The 21,678-nt window shown below is 51.1% G+C and overlaps 1 protein-coding gene and 1 pseudogene across 10 annotated transcripts in view; both read right to left on the reverse strand.

The window, feature by feature from the left end:
• Positions 1–2,009: 2,009 nt before the first annotated feature.
• The window catches only part of POU2F2 (POU class 2 homeobox 2), a 38,541-nt gene continuing 18,872 nt past the window's right edge, over positions 2,010–21,678 (reverse strand). For 2 of the 10 annotated variants that reach the window (XM_069458486.1, XM_069458485.1), the window contains exons 6-15: positions 15,021–15,126; positions 14,830–14,921; positions 11,997–12,110; positions 11,717–11,858; positions 11,480–11,628; positions 11,222–11,398; positions 9,701–9,767; positions 7,917–8,118; positions 7,714–7,787; positions 2,010–7,436 (exon numbers count right to left, since the gene is read on the reverse strand). In XM_069458486.1, coding sequence (XP_069314587.1) covers positions 7,093–7,436; positions 7,714–7,787; positions 7,917–8,118; positions 9,701–9,767; positions 11,222–11,398; positions 11,480–11,628; positions 11,717–11,858; positions 11,997–12,110; positions 14,830–14,921; positions 15,021–15,126 — 1,467 coding nt within the window. In that variant the 3' untranslated portion in view covers positions 2,010–7,092. Of the gene's footprint in view, positions 7,437–7,713; positions 7,788–7,916; positions 8,119–9,700; positions 9,768–11,221; positions 11,399–11,479; positions 11,629–11,716; positions 11,859–11,996; positions 12,159–14,829; positions 14,922–15,020; positions 15,127–21,678 lie in introns of all 10 variants that reach the window. The other 8 variants (XM_069458488.1, XM_069458490.1, XM_069458484.1 and 5 more) reach the window with 7 other exon arrangements.
• On the reverse strand, positions 4,190–5,240 carry LOC138374183 (uncharacterized; annotated as a pseudogene).

A 21,678-nucleotide genomic window follows, 5' to 3' on the forward strand; every position in this document is an offset into this window, starting at 1 on the left:
AAATCAAGAAAAGGGACAAGAATGGAGAAAAAAACCTGAGGGTGCTGGTTAACCAGATGTTCTCAGCAGAAAAGAATGGCTCTGTGACAGTGGTTGGCTATACTTCACCCATTTTGGGTGTTCTTTTTGGGAGCCTCAGATGAAAGTTTTAGACTCCTACCCTGAGAAAAGTTTATGTGTACAAACATGTTTATGAACAAGTTCGGGGGATTCATTGTTCTCTCTCACCCCACTGAAACTTGGATGGTCCTCAGTTGAACTGTGGTCCTAAAAAAGATAGCACAATAGCGCTAATCACTTGTTGGATGCTGGTGTTCAGGTTGGACGGTTCCCCAATTTTAATGTGTGTGAGGCAGTCCCCCTCCAAGACTCCGATCCAGCAGGCCTATCTGGGATAAGACTCAGGATTCTGCACTGTGCACACATACCAATCCTGATGAAGGTGGGGCTTGTATTGCCTGTTTTTAGCTGAAATGGAAGTTGCACAAGCCAAAGTAGTCAAGAGGACAGAACTCTGGTCACCTAGTGTCCAATACAGGTTGGTGTTTGTGTTTTTTGTTTGTTTGTTTGTTTGTTTTCTTAAGAGATGGGGTCTTGCTCTGTGCAGTGGCAGATCATAGCTGACTGCAGCCTTGAACTCCTGGGCTCAAGTGATCCTCCTGCCTCAGGCTACTGAGCAGCTGGCACTACAATGTGCACCACCACTTACGACTAATTTTTTATTTTATAGAGACAGGATGTCTCACCATGTTGCCCAGGATGGTCTCCAACTCTTGGCCTCAAGCAATCCTCCTCACGTCAGCCTCCCAAAGTGCTGAGATTACAGGCATGAGCCACTGTGCCAATATGTTGTTAACCTGAGGAATCTTGACGAGGTTGGGCACAGAAAGCAGTTGAGCACACTCACCAGGCTACAGGTGGACGTGGAGTTAAGGCTTCAGGACAAGTGGTGAGCTCCACAGTGCTCTCAGGTGTGCCATCTGCTTGTCACAAGATGGCCTGGATGACAAGGAACTTCAGGGTCTGTGTGGTTTTGACTGCACCACCCTGAAGGCAGTAGGTTTGATTGAATAATTTTCCTCTGTGTACTATCCTGAAGCTCCATCCCTACTGCCTTATCTTGAGAATTGGGGAGGTGCTTTTTCTTGCAATCTTGCCAAAATGATGCATGCAGCGCTAACTTCTTATCTTAATTATCAAACCCATCTCCCACTCTCTTCCTTTCTCCTGTGCCTCCATCCGCACAGCCTTCACTATTTAATTTGCAGGATCCTAGCACCTGTGTGCCAGCATACATAAGAGGATGGAACAGTGACAAGGAAACACAGTGGTTTCTCAGTATAGTTTCATTAATACCATTTCTGATTTTCAATGGTAAGGGCTGGGGCAGGGGTCAATCCATGGCATGGAGGTCTATGAAACTGTTGTTAGTGCCAAATGACTTAGTCAAGATGTGCACAATAATTTGAATAAGAGTTAACTCTGCTTTAAAAAGGAAAGGGGGTGGTGTGTACATCGCACCACCAGACAACTTTGCAGTCAACTCTGGTTTTACAGGGTCTTTTTAGTCCTCTGGGGAACCATCCATGAGTGAAGATGGGAAAGTACTTGCCGGTACTTGCTGGTCTCCTGGTTTTCTCATAGTTCTTCCATATTTATGGAAGAAAGTGCTCGAAAGCTGTCCTAAGCTCTTTACTTACACCATCATCTTATATAATTCTTACAACCCTGTGAGGTGTAGGTACTATCCCTGTTTTACAGATAGGACACTGAAGGTTACATATCTATAAAATGGCAGAACTGAGATTTGAATTCAGGAATTTGAATTTGTCCTAAGTTCCAATACTTGGCTTTTTGATTGTTGAGAGAACTTGTTTGGAGGCATCTGCTTCCGAACATTCACTATTTGAACAGAAGTAACCACCATACCCCAGCACATACATCCCCCTCCGCATCTGCTGATTTCCTCAGTGCTTCCCAGGAAAGAGGAGACCAAGGGAGAGCAGGCATCATTTCTCTCTGTACAGTTTTTAATTTTTTATTTTTTGATGTTTGTTGTTCAGATGAATGACACACTCAAGTTACAAAAATGGGGCCTTAAAAGAAGCACATTGTACAATGAACAAGCAGATTGGAGTTAAGAACACTGAAACGCTAACCCGCTACCACGAGAAGAGACAGGGAGAGGGTATGGGATGGGAAGGGCGGGGCTACCAACACAGGGGTCAGAACCGAAAGCGGGGCTAACTTGGTGAGAATGTAGGAAAGGCAGGTCTACTCCGGGGCCTACTCCATTTCCGGATGCCACTTCTTGGGTCTCCCTTGCCGACTACTTGCCACCCCCTCCGACTCCCCTCACCCTCATTCCAACCTGGTCCTTCAAGTGAGTAGGTGAGATACCCACACCAGAAAAGGCTGAGCCAAGCAGACCTTTCCAAGGGAGGGTGGTCACCTTACCCTAGTGCAGCCCTGGATTTGGGAGGTGATGGTGGCAGCAGTGGGACAAGAGGCCAGAAAGGAGTTGATCAAAGATCAGGCCCCTGCTTTTCCCAAGGATTCCCTGCCCTTTCCCCACCCCACCGTGATCCAAAGGCCCTCTATGAGTTGTCGAGAGGCCCCCAGTCACCCTGTGATTATATAAATAAATAAATACTGAGCCCCTGGGCTTGGGGGACAGGTTAGGGGAGGAACAGCAGGGGTAGAGGAGAGGAAAGAGGAGGAGGGGAGGGAGGCAAAGGGGAGGGGTCACAGACATAGTAAATAGTTGTCTCCGTCCCAGCAACACTGCTCTCTGAATTTTTCTCTCCTTTCTTTTTGTTTGTTTAACAAGGAGCTAACATCTCAAGGACAAATACTTAAAAATATACATTATTTTTTCTTTTTATTCCGCCTTTGTCATCATCGTCATCTTGCTTTGGAGACTGCTGAGGTCAAAGTTCAAACCGCACGAAGGACCTGCGGCTTGGAGTTTTTTGTGTATTTTTTTTAATTTTTATTTTTAAATTTTTTTCACTTTTTTTTCCAACATATAAAAAGGTAGCGGAGTTGTCTGTGGGTTTTTTTTTTTTTTTAAATGGTTAAATCTTTGGTTTGTTTCTTTTTTCTCTTGGAGGCCTTTATCTCTCGCACTTGCCTTTCCCACTCAGAGACCAGTGGGGGCCCGCGTGTCCCAATCTTGCTCACTCGGTCTCACTCGCTCTCTCACTCAGTTCCCCCTACCCTGGGCTAGAGGAAGAGAGAGGCACCCTGAGGTTTGGGTGGGTGAGAAAAACTAGTCAAGTTCAGAGGTCACCCCCAACTTGGCCAGTCCCTCACCCTATCTTCCCAGGGTTCTAAGGCCCTCTCTTGGCCTTCCCCAGGGAGGAGATGGGTGGAAAACTCACATTCTTCCCCTCCTCCTGATCTTAGCCCCAACTCCTACAAGGGCTTGGGTTCCCCCATCGCTACCCACCCCCACACACATCCCGACCCCACCCCCCAGAGAGAACAGAGAGAGGTGGTTTAGTTACTGGCATTTTTTTTTTTTTTTTGGCACAATCAAAAGGCCCACCATTAGGGTAGACCCAGTCTCTGTCCCTCCCTTATGCAGGAGGTCAGGGTTGGGGAGAAGAGAAATTCAGAGGGCTCCCCCTTGCTCCAATCCACTCCTCTCTCCTCTCTTTCTAGCCCAGGCCCCTGGTCCCCCACCTTAGACACCTAACCTAGCCCAGAGCCTGGCCTGGGGTTTTTCCCTCCCCGTCCCCCACAGAAAGCTCCCCAGCCCTCCAACTCTCTCGCTCACACACAGACACACGGACACAGGCTCTGTACAGACCACAAAATAAAAACGATGAGATAGTTTTGTTTCCCGGAGTCGAGGGGGACCGGAGTGGAAGGGGCAGAGGGGGGTGGGGGGGTGTGAATTCCCCCATCACCTTCCCAACCCTGGCTCCCTCCAGCCCCCCAGCCCCTTGCCCTGGCTGGCCCCCAGCCAACGATATTTGGTTTCCTTTTTTTAACATTAAAGTTCTATGAGGTATTTGGTGCCTTATCTCGAGTCCTCGGGGGAGGGGGGCCCAGGGGGGAGACCTGGGGCTCACCTGCCCCTCCCTCCCTCCCACCCCCCTCCCAATATTTGGTTTCACAGCTGTAGTTAAAGCTTGGGATTTGGTTATTTTTCCCCCTCCCAGGAATTTTCTTTTTTCTTGTTTTACTTTTCCCAGTTGTGGGGGTTGAATGGGGAGGGTCCCCGGTACCCCCGGCTGCACAGGGGTCCCTCCACCAATGTCAGGGCATCTGCCCCATCCCTGCCCCCTGCTTCCTCCTCTGCTCTTTGCCCCACTCCCCCACCCTGGGGTGGGAGAGGTCCCAGGTGGTGGGACTTAACGGGGAGGAAGCAGGATGAAGTGGGTGGTGGTGAGTCCTGGATTTTCTTTTTTTTTTCTTTTTTGTTTTTTGGTTTTTTTTTTGGTCTAGAATCATAGTTTTTGTTTGAGTCATCTCCACCATGCCTTCCATGCTGCCTGTCTTCTCGGAGGGGGTTTTTGGTTGTAATTCCTTTCATTTTGCTCTGCTCAAATGTCCTTCCTATCTGGTCAGGAGCCCTTGGCCCCCTCTCCACCCCCGGGCTGGGGCCCAGGCCCTCTCGCCAATCCCTTCTCTCTTCAGGAAATAAACATGGACAAACTCGGAGGTAGGGTAAGGGCAGGGAGTCGGTTCGGCGGAGATGCTTACATTCCGGCGAGGATGGGTCGACAGGGTGCCAGGCCCCATCGGTGCCAGGGTTGGGGGGGCGGCCACTCCACCGCTGCCCAGAGAAGGCACCCGGAGGTCCCTGCAACGGCCGAGTCTCTGCTGCCTCCATGGCCCAGCCCAACAGTTTCATTTCCCAGGTGGGAGAAGGGAGATAAGAAAAAAAGAGAACGCTGAGGCCTGGGGCTCCGTTTTGCTCTCCCCGGAGTGTCCAGCAGAAAGTGGAAGCCGCCCAGCTGCAGCGGGCTCTCCCCTCCCTCTGCTCCGGCCCAGCGGCCGCTGGGCTCCACTCAAACTTCAATGGCTCGCGTCCTTCACAGCGACACTTTGGTTTGAGGAGAGACACAGAAAGAATGAGGTTGAGAGAGATGAGAGAAGAGCAAAGGAAGAGGAAGGAGAGGGAAGGGACAGAAAGAAGAAGGAGCCAGGAGAGGGGACAGAAGAGAACAGAAAAAGAAATCAAAGGAGGAATCAAACCACCCGAAAGTTGTTAGTTTTCCTTCGTCCATTCTTTTTGCTCTTACTCCTTTTTTTTTTTCCTGTCTTTTTTTTTTTTTTAAAGCTTTTTCAGTTGATTGGGGGGGCGGGGAGTTTGGGGCTCTTCACCCCTGTCCCTGACACCCTCTCTCAGCCCCGCCCACCCGCTTCCATCCACCCTGGCCCAGGGACAGGCCCTGCCCCAGCCGCCCCCTCCGGCTTTCCCAAAGACGACGTCCATGAGGTATTTGTGAAGAGAAAGAAGCATCCGTCCTTCCATCCGCCTTGGGGACCAAGGGCTTGGCTCCACTTTGCGGCTCCTTCTTCTTCTCGAAGAGTCCTTGTCTTCTTTCCCTTTTATATATATATATATATATCTATAAATTCTTTTTTTTTCTAGTTTAAATTTATTGTTTGTTTGGTTTTCTGTTTTTGTTTTTTGGTTCAAAACTTCGTTGGCCTCCACAACAGCAGGAGGGCAAGGTGGCTCCTGGCAGCATCTCTCCTCTGTCCCCCGCCGAGCTGCATCCAGGGCTGGACACACAGGGGGTTCAGCCAAGACTGGTGGAGGTCTCGTGGGAGTGGTGACCACCACCGCGCCCTCTCGGATGGGGACCACAGGTCATGGCACTGTCCCTGCCACGGGGACCCTGATGGGGATGCCATCTCGGGGACCCCCACCACCGGGGTGCGTGCGTGTGTGCGTGTGGGGGAGGAGAGGCATTCGCCAGTATCAGAGGGGCACAGGGTGGGAAGAGCGAGGCGAGTTCTCTTTTTGGTTTCTGGTTAATGTCAAAGAACGTGAAGGATCCCACGGATAGGCACTGGAATATGAATTTTTTTTTTTTCAGGGAAACTGACAGACAAGATGGAAAAAAAGACAACTTGAATGCCCTCACCTCATCCCCTCTTGTCTGAAATTTCCACCTTCCCATGGGCTGGGGAGGGCATAGATTCCAGAGCAGAGAAGGTGACAGGGTTGAGGAGGGACTTGTGAGAGCTAGAACTTGGCAAAATGGCCTAGCCCACCCTTCAAAGGGGAAGAAGGGGAGGAACAGGGGATGAAAGTCATCCCCAGGGCTTCCCCTGAACTCTCCCCTGGCTGGGGGGAGGGAGGAGGTTAAAGCAAGACCCCCTGCCCAGATGGGGAGAGCTGGGGGGCCGGGGTGGGGGGACACATGATAGGGACACATTCTGTTGAGCACAATGCTAAAAATTCTGTACATCCTTTGGATGAAGCTACTGAATATTTGGTGTAAGGTTGTTCAGGCCCTTTCTCTTTCACCTTCTGGAAAAGAACATTTGGCGGCTGGTTCCGAGCCCCAGCCCGTCTGTCCTAGGCTGTGCCCTGTCTTCGCTGGCCCAGGGCTGGGGGCTGGGGCCAGGAGGCTGGCATATTCTCTTTTTCCTTCTGTAGCCTCCGCTGGGGGAGGCAGGGTTGGGGGTTGGCCCCATAGCCAGGGCTCGGTGGCGTGAGGTCCAACCTGTCGAGGCTCCTCCGCCCCTGGCTGGGGCTCTTATTTGGTGTCGTAGCAGTGAGGGTGAGCACACTGAGGTCTGGCTCGAGACTGGTTTTTGGTTGGTTTGATTTTGTAGGGGGTTTTTTGGTTTGTTTTTTGGTTTTTTGTTCATTTGTTTTTCACCTCTGGTTCCTTTGGGGCAGCTGGTTTCTGTTGTGATTATTTTTGGTTTTCTTTTTTGTTGGTTGGTTTCTTTCCTTTTTTTTTTTTTTTTTTGGTTGGTTGGGATTTTTTTGGTCTTTCCTCCCTTGTCACTCCTGCTCCAAGGTCCCTCTGCATCCCTACCGCTGGCCTCCTCACCCTCTTCCCGGGCAGGGGACCTAGGTGGGGGTCAGAGGAGTGGGAGGGGAGGCATGGTGGGCCCTTACTCAGGCTTGGACCCTGCCTCAGGCCCCCCTGAGCCTCCAGGTGTCTGTGCTGCCGCCTCGCTACAAGTGGAGGAGGAGGAGGAGGAGGAAGAGGAGGAGGATGAAGAGGATGAGGAGAGGCCAGGAGACTTGCTGGAGATGGAGGCTGCCACGGCTGCAGCTGCTGCGGAGACCAGGCCCACGCCAGGCGGGGCGCTGAGCAGGGGCAGCCCTGCGTGGTTCAAGAAGAGAGGCGAGGTCACCAGGCCAGGGCTCCCCGGGGCCGCACCAGCTGCCCCCAGCACCAGGTTCCCGCTGCCATCAAGGCTGGTAAGGGGCAGGGTTCCACCAGAGGCCAGGGCTGGTGGGGAGAGAGAGAGGCTGAGCTGGGGGCACGCCGGGCCAGTGGAGACCTTCGCCTTCCAGCGTCCTGCCCAGAGTGCCCCCCTATCTTCCCATCTGTCCCCCGGGCCCCCATCAGCACCCCTCACACCTTCCCCAGAGGCGAGATGGGTATGAAGAGGCGAGCGATGCAGTGAGCAGGGGCAGGATGGCATGGCTGGAGCAGCAATGGGGGGGGCTCGAGGCCCCGAGGGGCAGGGCTGGTGACGATGGGAGTGACATGAGGCAGCACGCACCTTGGATAGTGGCCAAAGGGTTGTTGCTCATGAGGGCTGGACTCAGCCCGGAGCTCAACCCCACCATTGTGCTTCTGCAAGAGGCAAAGCAGAGGCGTTAGCAGGGGCAGGGACCCACCAGCAGAATTCGGGTGCAGCTCCCCACCCTGAAAGCAGCAGCGACCCTGCTTCTCCCCACAGCCTCCCCACCTGCACCCACTTACCCCGTGCTGGGGTTCAGGCCTGACAAGCCGATAGCCGAGTGGCTGCCTTGAGGGCTGGGGTTTGTGCTGTTGGTGGTGGCCGGGGGTGGGGGAGTGACAGAGGGGATGGAATTGAGGGGGGGCGCGGCCCCGCCCCCGCCCCCACCCCCTCCGGCTGTCCGGCTGGGGTGGAGCGTCCCCACAGCTGAGGATAAGGTAGTAACTGCCAGAGAGAGACAGAGATGGGGTCTTCAGCTTCCACTTGTCCCTCACCAAGGAACTCGGGGTCAACTACTTGTCTTCCCCACCCAGCTCACGCAGCATCTCCTGTCAGAACAGACCTAGACCTTCCTGCCCTCTCTTCCCAGAGCTATTTCTTTGTGCCTCTGCTATGGTGACAGCAATCACAATAATCAAAGTAAGAGCAGCTGTCACCTACCGAGCCCGTGCCCTGGGCCAGATGCGCTGATACTACGCATGCCCCGCCCTGCACCAATTTCACACGGACAGGGAGACAAAGCCCTATGGCGCCCTCTAGAGGCCAGGGAAGGGACACAGGGTGCCAGGCAGGCTGCCAGCTGCTTAGGATGAGCAACCTGCGAGGGCTAGGAGCCCAGACTCTGGGGTAGAAACTCCTGTGCCCTTGGGCGAGAGCTTTAACCTTTCGGACCTTCCGATCTCTCACCTGGAAAATGGAGCTAATAATAGAACCTACCTCATAAAATGGGTGTGATAATTCAGTCAATATACTTTTTGCTTTTTAAGAGATAGGGTCTCGCTGTTGCCTGGGCTGGAGTGCAGTGGCTATTCACAGGCACGGTCATAGTTCACTGCGGCCTCCAACTCCTGGGTTCGAGTATCCTGCCTCAGCCTCCCGAGTAGCTGGGACTACAGGCTTGTGCCACCACGCCTGGCTGATAAAGAGCTTAGAACAGTGCCAGGCATGCCCTTACTACTTTATAAATCTCCATTTATTATTTCTTAACCTGGGGAGGGACAAAATGGTGTCTGTTTTATATTATTCTTTTATATTACTCTCATATATGGAGCTAAACATGCCCTGTCTCAGTAAGGGGGAAAAGGGGACTTTGGGTAAAGAGTACACATACACACATACACTCTTATATGTATATGTTTATGTATATATCTTCTGTATGTGCTACACATATACAATAATTTTATAAAAGCAGAGGCTCAGGGAGATAAATAACTTTTTTTTTCTTTGATACAGGGTCTCACTCTGTCACCCAGGGTGGAGTGCAGTGACACAATCGTAGCTCACTGTAACCTTGAACTCCTGGGTTCAAGTGATCTTCCTGCCTCGGTTTCCTGAGTAGCTGGAACTATAGGCGTGTGCCATCACATCCGGCTAATTTTTCTATTTTTTGTAGAGACAGGGTCCCACTGTGTTGCTCAGGCTGGTCTCAAACTCCTAGCCTCAAACGATCCTCCCACCTCGGCCTCCCAAAATGCTGGGATCACAAGTGTGAGCCACTGCATGCAACCTTAAGGTAACTTCTTAAATTCACACAGCTTATAAATGACAGAGGCCAGGCCCAAAACCTAAGTGCCTCACCTTTTACCAACCCCATGTGTTTCTCATGAAATCGTGGAGCAGATTAAAGCCAAGTTGCTCTCTCATAGGAGGGGTGGGGCCTGCCCCTCCCCTCCATCCCTGCCATGCCCCCCACACCCCCAGGCCCAGCCTTGAGGCCCATGGATGCCCAGAGCCACAGGAGAACCTCAGGCTCCAGCCTGTGCTGCGTCCTCCCAGTCCCTCCTCACCGACTTCTGCCCTCCCTGACCTGTTGTGCTCAGACTGCTGGAAGCTTGGGACAATGGTAAGGTCCCTGCACCCCCTTGGGGTGTGACCTGGGGAGAGAGGAAAGGAGGTATGGTTAGGTCACTGTCCCCCAGCAGCCCCGCGATGCTCCCTGTGGGAATAACTCCCTCTCCTCTGCCCCCAGGTGGGGGAAAGGGGGGCTTTGGGTACAATGCTGCATTTGTGTTATTCCACGTGCTTTCCGTCGTATCTTTCCTCACATTTACCCTGAGTGATCCTGAGCCACAAGCAGGAAGGAATAATTCACAATTGAGAGTGCTCCTCATCTCTCATCTGACCCTGTCCAGCCTGGCCAGTCTCTGCAGTGCTGCGTCCTGTCTGCAGCCACAGTGCACCTGAAGAGCCAGTGCTCTCTCTGTGCCTGCTGTCGTCGGTTCTGCAAAACTGAAAATCCTTTCCTTTCACTGACCTTTTAAGAGTGGAGTTGGCAAGCAATGTAGGAGAAACTGTTCAAAGTGACCCAGGCAAGGAAGGAGCCAGTCTAAAGTGTGTGTGTGTGTGGGGGGGAGGATTTATGAGGCTAAATTGACACAAATCTTTGCATCAGAGTGCTGGGATGTCACATTACTTGATCTTCTGGTACCATCTACCAGCTTCCTTCTTGGCCTCCCGGCTTCCAGTTTCACCTTTTCGTCAGCCCCAGAAGCCTCACTAAATTTAGCCTAACCTTCCCCAGTTCAAAATCCCTCCTTAGCCCTTCACTGCCCATGGTTCAAGTTCAAGCTCCTCATCTTGAAACCTGAGGTGTCTGCCCCCTGCCCAACCTCTGCCCCCACCCTCATTCATATACATTGCAGCTCCAGCCACACTAAATTGCACTGGAGTTCCTCAAATCAGGCTGGGGTCACTCTGGCTTCAAGGCCTTTGTGCACACTGGTCCCTTTGCCTGGAAGGCCCTCTCCTTCTCCTTCACGGGGCTGTAACACTCTCTCATCCTTTATGACTCAGCCCAGACAGTCCCTCCTCTTTCCACACCACTCCAGGCAGGGGCTCCTCTCTGGAGTGTCACAGCCCTTTCCATGAATGGAAATAAAGGGATGGAATAAAAGATGTCCCAGTTGTGTCCGATATCAAGTGGGTCTGTGTGCACCTGTGGACTTACAGGTACACCCATGGGTGTGACACTGTCCCTGCAGGGTAAATAAACACCTCTGCTTGTCTCTGCGTGGTTGTGAGCCTGTGTCCCTACCTGGACCATGCCCCTGGACATATGTATCCATCGCTGTGTGGCTATGTCCCTGTGATAACTCTATGTCTGGCTATGTCAGTGTGCATCTGTGGGGGCTTGTATCCCCCACATACGATCACAGTTCCCTGGAAATTATGTGTCCCTGTGTGACTGTGCTCCATCTATGTGACAGCCTGTCCCCAAGAGTGACTCCCTGCCTCTGTTCTAGGCTCTGTGGACAACCAGGTAGGGTGTGATTCACAGGGGTGCCTGCCGAGCCTCGTGCTTTCCCGCCCCCCAGAGGGCCCCTGGTACCATGTGGGGGCTGTAGCTGGCCGGCTTCCCCGGGCTGGGCAGCATAGGGGCCGCACTGCAGGGGTTGATGCGTTTCTCCTTCTGGCGCCGGTTGCAGAACCAGACGCGGATCACTTCTTTCTCCATGTGCAGCTGCTCGGCGATCAGCAGGATCTCCTCTGAGGTAGGCTTCTGGTTCTGCCGGGGCAGAGGGCTCGTTAGCCCTGGGCCCATCCGCCCACCACCCCTCAGGGCCACCCGGGACGGTGGGGGCCTCACCGCTAGAAAACTCTTCTCTAAGGCGAAGCGGACGTTTGTTTCGATGCTGGTCCTCTTCTTGCGTCTCCGGCCGGGCAGCCCGTCAAAACCCAGGCTGGGGCTGCTCAGTTGGTTGGGGCTGGGCAGGCTTGAGTCCACAGACATAGTCTCTGTGCCCCGGAGGAGACGAGGGCGTGAGAGGGCGCCTCCCCCGGCCGCAGCCCGCCCCCCCGCGCGGAAGCCCCAGCCTAGTCCCACCTGCGTCGTTGAGCCACTTCTCCAGGAGGGGCTTGAGTTTGCACATGTTCTTGAAGCTCAGGTTGAGGGCTTCGAAGCGTGAAATGGTCGTCTGGCTGAAGTCGTTGCCGTAGAGCTTGCCCATCGCCAGGCCCACATCACCCTGGGCCAGTGGGGCGGGGATGGGGCGGAGGTCAGGGCGGGGCCTTCTGGCGCTGGGCCCGCCCCTCCCTCCCAGGCCACGCCCCGCCCGCCATCTGGCCACGCCCCCACGCCCTTCTGCCTGCCTGGGGCCCCAGACCTGCGTGAAGCCCAGCTTGATGCGGCGTTGCTTGAAGGTGCGAGCGAACTGCTCCAGCTCCTCCAGATCACTGGGCTCTTCAGGGTGGGATGGTGGCTCCAAGCATTTGGGGGGCTGCGGGTGCGAGAGGTGCGGGTCGGGCAGCGTGGGGCGGGTCACGGCCTGGTGGGGTGGGCAGGTGGGTGGGATGCAGGACCGAGGACCAGGACGGGGGCTCAGCAATGACTGCACAGTCCCCCGCCCTCCCTCTCTGCGGTCCAGCTTCTTCCTGCAGACTCCCCTCCACCTACCCCAGGAGGCCCCTCCACACTCATTGTCCGTCCCTTTAAAGTTTGACTCTGCTGCCTACTTGGATCCTATCATTGCCTGGAACTCTTTTTTTTTTTTTTTTTTTTTGAGACAGAGTCTCACTCTCTTGCCCGGGCTAGAGTGAGTGCCGTGGCGTCAGTCTAGCTCACAGCAACCTCAAACTCCTGGGCTTAAGCGATCCTACTGCCTCAGCCTCCCGAGTAGCTGGGACTACAGGCATGCGCCACCATGCCCGGCTAACTTTTTGTATATATATATTTTAGTTGTCCATATAATTTCTTTCTATTTTTAGTAGAGACGAGGTCTCACTCTTGCTCAGGCTGGTCTTGAACTCCTGACCTCGAGCGATCCACCCGCCTCGGCCTCCCAGAGTGCTAGGATTACAGGCGTGAGCCACCGCGCCCGGCCTGGAACTCTTTGCACTGTCCCTTCAAGCCTGCGAACTCCCAGAAGGAGCCATCAGCTTCTTTTGCCAAGGGCTGTCTTCCTGGAGCTGGGGGCGGTGGTTTTATCCTCCTCTCAGGCTGGGGAATCAAGGACTGGCTCTTGCCACAGAATTGCTGGGCAGCTCACTAAGCTTCTTACTTCCCTGGGCCTCACTTTCCCTCTCTGCAGGACGGGAACAATCACTGCTGCTCTGCCTACCCTATGGGGCTATTGAAAGAATCCAGTTAAAAATGAGTATGTTGTCCAAACCCATAGAATGTACACCACCAAGAGTGAGCTCTAATGTAAACTGTGAACTTTGGGTGATAATGATGTGTCATTATAGGTTCATTAATTGGTACATAGGTTCCATTCTGGTTGGGAATGTTGATAATGGCCGAGGCTGTGCATGAGTCGGGGCAGAAGGTAGGAGATATCTCTGTACCTTCCACTCAATTTTGCTGTGAATCTAAAACTGCTCTAAAAAAATTAAGTCTTAAAAAAATGAGTAGATTGCAAATAAAGTAAAAGTAAAAAAAAAAAAAAAAAAAAAAAGCAACAGCTCCATCTGGAATGCTTCATTGCCCTAAAAATAAAAGATCTGAAGCAGGTGGTGGGTGCGGGGATGTTTGTCACCCAGTTCCTTGATCCGTTATCCAAAATGCAGGCGCCAGATGTGTTTTGGAATTCAGAAGTTTTTCAGTTTTTAGAAAGCCTACATATGGCATAAATCACAGATAATGTGACCCAGCGCCCTCCATCAGGGTCAAAGCATTACCCCGCAATCAGACACATTAACAGCTCTGGAGCGGCAGGAATACCACACCAAGAGGAATAAAGAAAAGTCATACACTGCCTCATGTCAGGGCAGGGCAGCTTTTGCAGCCAAATGAGTTCTGATGTCAACGTTACAAGAACAAATTGACTTTCAGAGCATTTTGGATTTCAGAACTGCAACTAAAACCTCTAATAGTCTCTAAACTTTTTGGTCTTTCTGAAATAATTCATATATTTTTCGAAAGGGCTGTAAACAAAACTGAGTGGGAAGAAGGTTTGAAATTTGTAAAGGGTAGTGAAAGATTATTATTAAAGTCTGGAATGCAGGCATCAAACTGAAAAAAGGCCCTGGGGTCCAGGTGCTGAGGTGCCTGAAGAGCTGGCACCCTGCCTATAAGGACCCTGCTCCTGCCAGTGGCTAAGCCAGCTGCTCGCTGCCACCAAGCCACTACGTGGACACAGATCCAGTCTTCCCAGATCTTCTGGTTTGTCAAGAGAAGCTGGAAATCTGGTGTTTTCTTGGAATTTAGTCGACATTGGCCAAATAAAACACATTTGTGGGCCCTGTTTTCAATCTCTGGTCTAAGAAACAGATGTGAATTAGTACCTAACAGATACCTTGCTCTGAACCCTCCAGTTGCGGCACTGGAAGAGACTCGAGGCATTCATAACCTACAGGTTTACAAACCCCTGAAATTTCATGTGTTTGTGAACTTGTGCATTTGGGGGGATCTAAATCTTTCATCAGATTCTCAGAGGAGTCCATGTGCCTGAAAGGGTTAAGAACCACTAGTCTGGCTGGACATGGTGGCTCATGCCACCTCCTACCACTCTGGGAGGCCAAGGTGGGAGGATTGCTTGAGCTTAGGAGTTCAAGACCAGCCTGAGCAAGAGTGAGACCCCATCTCTACTAAAAATAGGAAAATTAGCTGGGTGTCAGGGCACACGCCTATAGTCCCAACTACTCGGGAGGCTGAGACAGGAGGATAGCTTGAGCCCAGGAGTTTGAGGTTGCAGTGAGCTACGATAACGCCACTGCACTCTACCTGGGGCAGGTAGACTCTGTCTCAAAGAAAAAAAAAAAATCACTAGTCTGGTTCAACTCCTCTCATTCTATAGAAGAAGGGGCTGACCCAGACAGGAAGCGTGACCTGCCTGAGGTGCCACAGCAAATCACTGGCACAGTGGGGCTAGGCCCCAGGTCCCTTAACTCCTGTCTTGGCCCCTATGGCTATGGGGTGGGCCACATGGAGAGGTGACTCTCCCCCCTCTACCCCTCCTGCTGCTGGCCTAGCCTGGCACACTCAGTGGACAGTCTCACCTGTGTGGGAAGCCCAGCCCGGGGCTGGGAGGTCAGAAGAGCTCCCTGGGTTTGCTGAGGTAGCTGGAATAGATTTGGTGTTGGCAGCAGGCCTGGGAAGACAACGGGGAACAAATGGGGTGAGCAGGAGAGGAGAAAGTGAAGGACTTCTGTGGCAGCGTCAGGGAGGCCATCCAGGGTGGGGGCCTTACCTGGCTGACTCTGCTGGGCCTGTGGCAGCAGGAACTGAGCAGGTGGCTGGAGGTGGTGGCCTGGCACAAGCACCAGCTGCTGGAGCTGGAGGAGCTGCTGTATGTCCTGGCAGGGAAGGGGATGGACAGAAAGACAGCCTGAGTCCTGGCCGGGTTTCTCCCTCTGCATCACCTGAACCCCACAGGGCTGAAACCAGGAAGCTGTTCCATGGGCAGTCTGGCCTGGGCAGTGAACGATGGTCCACTCGGTCTCTGAATGGCATCCCTGAGCTAAGGGCACCCAGAGGCTTCTCTGGACCATGGGGTACCAGAGAGTCCCAAATGGGCTGTCCCAGGAGGGCTCACTCTTTATTTACTTTTTCTTTCTTGTTGAAATATTTGCCTTGTCTTACATTCCTGCAGAACAAATAGACTCATTTAAAAATGTAAACCAGACCAAGTCTTTCTTCCTTTTAAAACACTCCCAAGGCAAATGATAGCATGCTTGGAATTAGCTTTAAAATACTCCAGCAAACAGTGGGTGTATAAATTTGTACAACTACTTTGGGAGCCTCTTTGGCACTGTTATGGGTTGAATTGTGCACCACCCCCAAGATAAAGCTATGTTGGAATTCTAACCCCCAGAACCTCAATGTGACTTCCTTTGGAGATAGGATCTTTGCAGATGATCAAGTTAAAATGAGGTCACTGGGGTGGGTTCTAATCCAATAAGACTGGTATCTTTATAAAAAGGGCAAATTTGGACAGAGACAGACATGACTAGAGGGAAGAAACTGTGAAGAGACACAGGCAAAAGATGGCCACCTATAAGCCAAGGAGAGAGGCCTGGAACAGATTCTCCCTCACAGTCCTCAGAAGGGACCAGCCCTGCCACCTTGATTTCACACCTCTAGTCTCCAGAACTGTGAGACAAACAATTTCTGTTGTTTAAGTTACCCAGGTCAGGGTCCTTTGTTATGGCAGCTCTAGCACACTAATACAGGCACCGTCTATTAATGCTGAACATGCAACTGCCTTCTGACCCAGCAATTCCACTCCGACTCTGGGCATAGCCCACCATAAATGTGTACATGTATTTGCCACAATTCACATGCTAGAATGTTGACGTGGACCATTTGAAATAGCCAACACCCAGCCGGGCACAGTTGCTCGTGCCTGTAATTGCAGCTCCTTGGGAGGCTGAGGTGGAAGAATCCCTTGAGCTGAGCCATTCCAGACCAGCCTGGGCAGCATGGTGAGACCTCATCTCTAAAAAAATTTCAAAAATTAGCCAGGCATGGTGGCATGCACCTATAGTCCCAGCTACTCAGGAGGCTGAGGCAGGAGGATCGCTTGAGCCCAAGAGTTTGAGACCAGCCTGGGCAACATAGCAAGACCTCATCTCTAAAAAAGTAAAAAAAATAAATAACATAAAAAATAAAAATGAAACAGCCATGACCTGAAGATAGCCCAAGTACCCACCAATAGCAGAATGAGTAAATAAACTGTGATTCAGTGGAATGCTACAGCAATGAGAATGAGTGGCCTGTACTCCATAAGCACACGCAACAATAGAAACTTCCCAAATGAAATTAGGTGAAAGAAGCTAGTCACACTAGAGGACATCCTATATGCCTCCATCTGTGTTCTGTTCGCAGCTGAGAAGTTTGGGAGGCAGAGAAGAGGCACTGGGGGGCTGTGAGGGGATGGCCAGACTCAGTTTCTTCGGCCGGGTGCCAGTTACATGGGTGTGCTGCGTTTGTGAGTATTCCCTGAGCTATATCTTAGGATTGGTGTACTTTTCTGTATTTGTTATGCTTCAACAAAAGGTTTTTTTTAAAAGGAGAATGAGGAAAGAAAAGAGGGAGAGGGAAAAAAAATCCAACCCCCCCCCAACGAAAAAAGTGAGAGTATAGATGAAATTCTATTTGCCAGTAGGACTGGCAAAATGTTGGTATCTGTTGAGCTGGGTGATTCGTATGTGGGGTTCATTATATTAATATCATTCTCTCTACTTTTATATTTAAACATTTCCAAAAGAAAAGGCAAAACCCCTTTCCACACACTCTCCAATGGCTTCTTGTAGCCCTCAATACAAGCAAAACTTTTCATCTGGCCTCTGAGGCCTGCACTAGTCTCCCTGAGCTCAACTCCCACCACCCTCTCCCTGCCTGGCTGTGCTCCAGCCATCCAGCCCTTTTCTGTTTTTCAAATGTGCCAAGTTTTTCCTGCCTCAGGGTCTTTACACATGCTGTTCCCTCAACTGGGTAATTCTAGTTCCTACACTCATGTCTTGGTCCTAACACAAAGTCACCTCCTCAGAGGTGCCCTCTTGGACCACCTGATCTAAACCAGCCCGTTGCCACGCCTCCCTTTATCACTCCCATTTGATCTGCTTCGTAAGACTTAGCACAAGCTCCAGGCACTGCTCTTCCTGCTTGCTCAGTCACAGCATGCCCCTCACTGGAACATCAGCTCCACGGGAGCCTGATCTTGACCGTTCGGTCACTGCTGGACCCTCAGCACCCAGAACAGCACCTAGTATTCAAGTATTCAGTAGGTGCTCCATGTATATATCTTTTTTCTTTCTTTTTTTTTTTTTTTTTTTTTTTGAGAGTCAGGGTCTCACTCTGTCGCCCACACTGGAGTGTAGTGGCACAATCATTGCTCACTGAAACCTGGAACTCCAGGCCTCAAGCGATCCTCCCACCTAGGCCTCTCAAAGTGCTGGGATTACAGGCATCAGCCACCTCGTCCAGCCATGTATGTATCTTAATGTACAAAGACTGATGCGTCTTTATTTACTTGTCAAATTTTATGTACAGGTGAAAGCTGTAACATGTTACTTACAATTTTTCCCTTCTGCAAAGTTTGGGGGCACAGCACACATGCCTCAATTCCATTATTTGGATGCCCTTATTCCAAAGACCAATTTAATGTCCCAGGAAGTGAACAAACTGAGAAAAAATATAAGCAACTGGACAAAAAGGGCTGATTTCTCTTACATATAAAGAACAATTACAAATCCATAAGAAAATACCCAACAACCCAGTAGTAATACAGCAGACAGGTGGGTCTGGAGAGTGCCCAGCAAAGGCCATACAAATAGCTCTGAATGAAAATACATTCAGATTTACTCACAAGAAGATAAAAACAACAACTGCACCAAGATACCATTTTTACCTGTCATATCAAAAAATATAAACACAGTTGGGGAGTGTGGGGAAACAAACACTCTTGTACATTGCTGGTGAGAGGGTAATTTGGCAATGCCTATCAAAATTACAAAAGCCTATGCCCTTCGATTCAGTCATTCCACAACTAGGAATTTATCTTAGGGATATACTTGCACTTGTGCAAAATGATCTCTGTAGAAGGCTATACCCAGCAGCAAGTGGTGTTCTAGCAAGAGTAGACACAAGCTGAGCATGCAGCAATAGGGGATAAGTTGGATGAGTTGGGGTGGAGTTTTACAGTGGAACACCATGCAGTCATCAAAAAGAATGATAGGCCGGGCGGGGTGGCTCACGCCTGTAATCCTAGCACTCTGGGAGGCCGAGGCGGACGGATTGTTTGAGCTCAGGAGTTCGAGACCAGCCTGAGCAAGAGCGAGACCCTGTCTTACTAAAAATAGAAAGAAATTATATGGACAGCCAAAATACGTATAGAAAAATTAGCCAGGCATGGTGGCAAATGCCTGTAGTCCCAGCTACTTGGGAGGCTGAGGCAGTAGGATCGCTTGAGCTCAGGAGTTTGAGGTTGCTGTGAGCTAGGCTGACGCCATGGCACTCACTCTAGCCCAAGCACCACAGTGAGACTCTGTCTCAAAAAAAAAAAAAAAAAGAATGATATCTTTGTGTCCTGATACGTACGGAACAATCTCCAGAATGCCCTGTTGGGTGCAAAACTCAGGAGGCAGAACAGTGGGTATGATGTGCTACTGTTTGTGCAAAAAAAGGGAAGGCGTGGCTAATGCCTGTAATCCCAGCACTTTGGGAGGCCAAGGTGGGAGGATCACTTGAGCCCAGGAGTTCCAGGTTGCAGTGAGCTATGATCAAGCCTCTGCACTCCAGCCTGGGTAATAGAGCAAGATCCTGTCTCTAAACACACACACACACACACACACACACACTATAGGATTTCAAATGAAATCAATTATATTGAAATACTGTCATCAAACATATTTCAAATTGTGACATAGTAATCTATGGGCTTCTTTATTAGCACATTAACAAGATCCAGACATAGGTCTGATGACTAATTTCAAAGCAATGATGAATGCAAACAATATTTTGAGAGATCTACAACAACTATAAGAGAATATGAAAATGTCTGTACATTCTGTTGGTGACAAAGTCCAAGTAAGTCTGTTGACATTCATAATAGAAGGAAATACTATATTGCAGTTAAAAGATAGTAAAAATGGAGATGTAATTTTTTTTTCCTATGCAAGTTCATGGACCCTCTGAATTCTATCCACAGACCCTGCCAGGGGTGGTCTGTGGACTCCAGGTCCCTGTTCTAAAATGTAAATTCTCACCATGGTCCTGCATGAGCCAGCCCCCCACTCGCCTCTCCTTCCCCACCTCACACGACTCAACTCTCTTTCACCCTAACTCCTATCCAGCTCCACGGCCCTCCTTCCTGTTACTGAACCCACAAAGAGGTCTCCACCTCGGGACCTTTGCTAGTTCTGTTTCTAGATTTGCACATAGCCGGCCCCTCCCTGCCACTGAGGTCTCCATCAAATGCCCCCTCCTCAGAGAGGCTTTCTCTGGCCACCGCTCTGACAAGGAGTCTTTCTTTTCCTATGTCACTTTCTATGACATCACACTCTTTTCTTTCCCTCACAGCAATTATCTGCTTCCCGTCTCTGTCCCCAGCCCCAGTGCATGTCAGTTCCATGAGGGCACAAGCTTGTCTACCTTATTCCCCACTATATCCCCTGGGTGTGGTGATGTTCACTCAGTATTTGCTGACTAAAGGAAGGAAAGAATGAAAGAGAAGATTCTGTGTGAACAGCGAGCTGGCTCAGGACTGGCATTAGCCGGTAGGAGGCACCATTTCTCCACAATCTAGAGGCTGCGTGACCGTCTGAAGCCACTGGGGGCGTGTTATGTCCAAGTCAGACGGAGAAGTTAAGAATGAGTCCAGAGAGGGCAGAGAAGAACCCCAGGCCAGCATATTTCATGGCTCGACTGCTCTCCCCCTGACCTGTGGGGAAGCCCAGAGCAGAGGGCGAGCACACCCCGCTGAAGCTGAGAAAGGAAGGGACCAATTCTTGCTCGTTGCTAGACTCTAATTACCCTCCACCCCTAGTGCAGCCACCTAATAGGTGATCAATAAATACATCATCAATGAATGAATGAGGTGAAACCTCGGGACAGACTGGCTGTGCTTTGCCACAGCTGGGACTTCGGCCACAAATGGGGGCAGAAATGACTGATATGCAGTTTACATGATGTACAAGTGAACTGGAGTGTAATCGCCCACTTTCCCACCTGGGCTTCGTTCCACCTGAGGGGGAAGAGAAAGCCAAGAGAGTGAACTGGAGGAGGCCTGGGCCCCAGAGCCAGCCTGCGGCCACACAGCCCAGGTGCGCGCCTCGCCCCGCTCCAGCGCGCAGGGCCCATCCCCCGTGGCCTCACGCCCCCCACCCCACAGGCCTCCGCACGCACCATAGCAGCCACTGCAACTGGGATGGTGTTGGCGTGAGAGTTGACACTCCACTGCCTCCCTGATACGGCAAATGGTGACCAGTTCTGGACCCCCCATTCCATGACATGGACAGCCTCAAGTTAAGTCCACAGTGGGGAGAATAGGAAGGGGTGGGGTCGGGGCACCATGCAAATTATATTATGATCGATTGTGTTCAAAATGAGGAAGGGGGACAGACAGGGAAAGGGGAGCCCTTGGTCAACGGGTACAAAGTTTCAGTTAGCTAGGAGGGTTAAGTTCGGCTGATGTATTGTGCAGCATGGTGACTATAGTTAATAATAATGCATGTTTCTAAACAGCTAAAGGAGGATTTTAAATGTTCTCACTACAAAGAAATGATAACTATTTGAGGAGATGGGAATGCTAACTGGCCTGATTTGATCATTCCACAACGTATCCATGCATTGAAACATGACATTGTACTCCATAATTACACGCACTTACTGTTTGTCGATTAGAAAGAAAATAAAACTTAAAAAAAAAATGAGGACGGGCTTCCTGACACTCTAGGCAGTGTCAGTCTGTCCAGCAGTGGGACGTGCTGCCCCAGAAGGCAGTGAGGCCCTGTCACAGAAGCCACCTGGGGCACATCCCCACCTGTCAACAACAGTGCTAAGGGAGTGCCTACACTGGGTGCGGAGGTTAGAACAGTGGGGTGCAAGGGTCCCTTCCAGCTTGGAAACTTGGGGGTTTGAGTCCTGGCCCTCTTGCTTCTTGCTATTTGAACTGGGGGAAGCCACCCCTCCCTTCTGGGCCTTGGCCTCCTTAACTGTACAGGACACTAGTGCAAGGTGCCATGGTAAGATCTGCTTTGGAAATGCCAGAAACCTAACTGCCTCTCACACACCATGGGACTGTGGGCAGTTCCCTACCCTCTTTAAGTCTCAGTTTCCTCAGGTGACACCACAGTAATTCTTACCTCACGGAGCTGTTAAAGGAATTAAATGAGACAATGAATATA

The sequence above is a fragment of the Eulemur rufifrons genome, chromosome 24 (genome assembly GCF_041146395.1).
Source record: "Eulemur rufifrons isolate Redbay chromosome 24, OSU_ERuf_1, whole genome shotgun sequence".
Lineage (NCBI taxonomy): Eukaryota > Metazoa > Chordata > Mammalia > Primates > Lemuridae > Eulemur > Eulemur rufifrons.